A 4,055-nucleotide genomic window follows, 5' to 3' on the forward strand; every position below is an offset into this window, starting at 1 on the left:
CTCTACTTTCTACAAACACTTCCTTTTAATTTCTTAATTTGCTATGTATATCTAAATTTAAGATGCCATAGAATATTGTATTTCCTTTAATGACTAATATATTCGTTATTTATCGAAAGACAAAAAGTAAAAAAAGAAAATGGAAAATCCATATTTTTTTTTTGTTCTTTTTACTTTTTATTGACTAAAGAGTGAACAACACTTTGTATAGACATATTAACTGGTTATATTTTAAAATTTAGAAAAATATTTTAGTTAGTGAAAATACGTAAAAATAATCATTGCGGTTAGGAATGATGTACCAAAATAAGCATATATGCTTGTTCGATCAATAATTATATGGCAGGTTGGCATATGTCTGCAAACTACCGTAATTAAAAATATTTAGCTAACTTTTTTTTTTTTTTTTTTTTTTTTTTTCAATTTATTCATTTATTGCTTGTTTGAAATAAAAATAATATTTTCTGGAAAACTTTTTGTACATTATTTATTTATCCCTTTATCGTAAGAGCATAATTGGACATTTTAGGGTTTTTATCTTCATCAACGTCCAAGAAATCAAATTCAATTATGACAATTTTGTCATATGTTTATCATTGTATTTTGGGATCTTGTTTTTAAATAATTCTCAACTATTTAAATATTCTCTATTTATACGCCTCTTATTTTTCAAAATAGTTTTAGTATCAATAAGTTTATGTTCATGTTTAAGCCTCACATTACAATGCCACATAGATTATACCTTTTAAATAACATTTGAAGTTTTATTAACCAATAAAAAGATTTATATAAAAAAAAATGGACCCTAGTTTATATTCATATGCACAAAGAATCACGTCCAATTAAAATCAAAACATGTAGTTTGATTATTATAGACATTTACCATTCTACCTTTCTCCCCAAATTAAACAATACAATAAGTTTAGGAATAAGAATATATGGTGGGGTAGAAAGGCATTGGAAGGAGATGATGAACTAATATATATATATATATATATATATATATATATATATATATATATATATATATATATATATATATATATATATATATATATATATATATATATATAACAAATTGATGGTCAATGGTGATGAGTTGTGTAAAGTAGGGTACATGGGGAAGGGTATTTGTTTCTTTTGTTTTGAGGGGTATTTTAGTAATTCACTTAGTTTGTATGTAATACTTATGGTTGTCCTAGTTTGGAGCCCTATGAGGAATCCCCTTTCTTCTCCTAGTGGAGGGAGGTGTGGAAGGATACATGAGTCGTTCTTCTTCACCCCTCACCATCACTCTTGTTGTTGTTGTTGATCTCCCTTCTAACATAAAGTTTGCGTTTCCATTTCTCTTTATCCCAACTAGCTATATAATAAATTAAATTAAAACAATGTCATTAATCATAAAATTAAAAAATATGTGTTTAAATCTGACTTAATTTTATATATATTAAATTAATAAAAGGGGTAACTATAAAATTTTGAAATAATGAGGTGTCTTTCACACTTATCACATAATAAACCATTAGATTAAAAAAATTCAAAACTAATTTAATTTGCGAAGTTACTTTATAAGGATGCCATTTTATAAAATTAAGAACTTCACATAACAAAAGAATACATTTTAATTAAGCTTTTTATATCGGGTCAATTTGACAAGATAAATGTTTAGTTTGTGACAAATGCTCAAAAAGTAAGTAAAATTATCATATGATACAACCCATTAGACAGTTTAATGACTATTCTTAATTAATGAAATTGTATAAACATAAAAAATGTGAGCAATCAAATATCTTAAGCACAAAAAATGTGAAGAAATCATGTAAAAAAGATATTACTTTAATTTGTAAGAAAAATGATATGCATGTGACACATAGTGTAATCAAGATTATGGCATATAATTAAATTCATAAAATGACTTTTGTTGAGACAATATTGAGAAAAATATGAAGCAAAATTAATGTCATTCATAACTTGTCATTTTTGAAATTTGAAAATATAGAAATAATTGAACAAAATCTTATAGAAAATGGAACGTTGCATTTTTGAACAAAATTTAATATGAAGCTGTACTTAAAAGAAGTGAGTTGTAAGATTTTAAAGTTAACATCATTAATTGAGTAACCGTGTATTAAATTCAATATAATAAGTATTGGTAGCTTTCATTATTATATTTTAATTTAAAGAAAGCAACTTTGACAATTGAAGCAAAAAGGCCAAAAAAAAAAAAAAAAAAAAAGACATCAACACTAATTTTGAATGAAAACAAACTTTTACAATTCAAGAAAAAGGGATAAAAACATCAATACCAATTTTGAATGAGAACTACTAGTTATGAAAAATTAAAATAAAAAATGAAACTAAAAAAAAAAAAAAGATGTAATGTGGAATCATTATAGTGATCCATCATTATTGTGATTGTCATAAAGTTAGGAAGCAAATGATCAATGTAGGACATGAACAAGAATGGATAGAATGCAATGTATCTCCTACATTTTCAAAAAAAATATTTATTTAATTATTCTCATTTAACCGTAATTAAAGATGTTTGCATCAAAATGTAGTTAACTACAAATTTATATTAATAAAATATAATCTTTTTAGGAAAAAAAATAGTATATATCAAATAATGTAGGTATGATTATATATATACATCATTAGTGGATGATGGGTTGTTTTTTTTTAATATTTATATTATATGAATTTGCAATTTGCATGATGAAGTTATGAGCATATTGGGTGAATGCCAATTCATCATGTTGTGAGTTGTGTTGTCTAACAATGTGAAGCAAAGGCGATTACTTCAAAATTAGTAAAAAATTAAGTAATTAATTTAATTTAATAATAATTTATTGATAGTGGGAGCTTATTAGGCTAACCTTACAGCCAAGCGAACAGAAACGAAAAGTGTCCAAAAGGCTCCTCCCACAAACTTCGCAAATGTGAGAACCCCCTTTTCCTGATGATGATGATGATTTTGGCTGTGGTCTCTCGTTTAGAAATAAAACTTTCGCACTGTTGATCACATATGTTTGAACACCATCGATCTCCAACACCTTTTCAATCTCTGAAACTCTCACAACATCATGGTATGATGATCTCCTTATCTGCACATTCGTTATATATATATATATATATATATATATATATATATATATATATTCATAATTCATCTCAAAAGAAAATTCTCAAATCAAACGAATCTCATCATATGATCATGAACTGAATAATGTGAGAGAGATCGTAATGGAGATGTTATGCTACATTGAAAGCATGAGAGATTGAGAAGTTCATGTGTGAAAAAAGCATATAGAATTACAGAAACACATGGAACATGAACTGACCTGAATGACTTTATGTTCTTTGTGTCGAGAAGATCGACAGTAGAAGCAAAATGCTTCGTCATTGCAATCTAAGCAGAACATGTTACGCTCGCTTCTAGCAGCGTCTCCGTGCGTCCGGCACACCGAGAAGAAGTCGGTTGATAGCAACTTTTCCAGCCATGGCGGCACCAATTGCTGCTGCATTCATCCCCCAATCAAAGCACAGATTCATCATCTTATATAAAACGCAGAAACCACACACACATATACAGAATCAATCACTGATATATACACATTACCATTGAGAAATTGAGGAGTGCTCGTTATCGATTCCTGAACCTCGTTGGTGTTCGTTAGATCGCCGATCAGAAAAAGGAAGATTTGTTCAGAAGATTTTGTTAGTGAGAGAAAGATGAAAAGTTTAGAGAGAGAGAGATGGAGAGGGAGTAAACAACTTGTAACTTAGAAGTCATCAACAAAACAACTCCTGTATTGGCTAATGGACAAATGGGAGCACCCGCCTCAATTATTAATAAAAATAAACTACTATTTACCCCTTCTAATATACTAAAGCCGGCATGTTTGATCTCCATACTATTACTATTTTCGTGTTTGATCCTTATAATTTTTTGGATAATTTATAAAAAACATATAACATGTTTATATTATTTTGTTGGGAGTTATGGATACAAAACAATTAAGTAATCCAAAACATGCAACATAAAATACAATTTA

General features: G+C 27.6%; 1 protein-coding gene across 3 annotated transcripts; it reads right to left on the reverse strand.

Annotated features, from left to right (window-relative positions):
• Positions 1 to 1,078: 1,078 nt before the first annotated feature.
• On the reverse strand, positions 1,079 to 3,806 carry LOC145069019 (protein RGF1 INDUCIBLE TRANSCRIPTION FACTOR 1-like). Of its 3 annotated transcripts, none has more exons than XM_079016004.1 (4): positions 3,620 to 3,806; positions 3,342 to 3,515; positions 2,877 to 3,104; positions 1,079 to 1,363 (listed from the first exon to the last, which is right to left on the reverse strand). In XM_079016004.1, the coding sequence occupies exons 1-4, from the start codon at positions 3,620 to 3,622 to the stop codon at positions 1,199 to 1,201; spliced, it is 570 nt and encodes a 189-aa protein (XP_078872130.1). In that variant the 5' UTR covers positions 3,623 to 3,806; the 3' UTR covers positions 1,079 to 1,198. The 3 variants fall into 3 exon arrangements, with proteins under 3 accessions (XP_078872130.1, XP_078872127.1, XP_078872120.1); XM_079016001.1 differs by having other exon boundaries at positions 3,342 to 3,518; XM_079015994.1 differs by lacking the exon at positions 3,620 to 3,806 and having other exon boundaries at positions 3,342 to 3,524.
• Positions 3,807 to 4,055: the final 249 nt, after the last annotated feature.

Source organism: Lactuca serriola, chromosome 1 (assembly GCF_051521515.1).
Source record: "Lactuca serriola cultivar US96UC23 chromosome 1, Lser_US96UC23_V15, whole genome shotgun sequence".
NCBI classification, from domain to species: domain Eukaryota; kingdom Viridiplantae; phylum Streptophyta; class Magnoliopsida; order Asterales; family Asteraceae; genus Lactuca; species Lactuca serriola.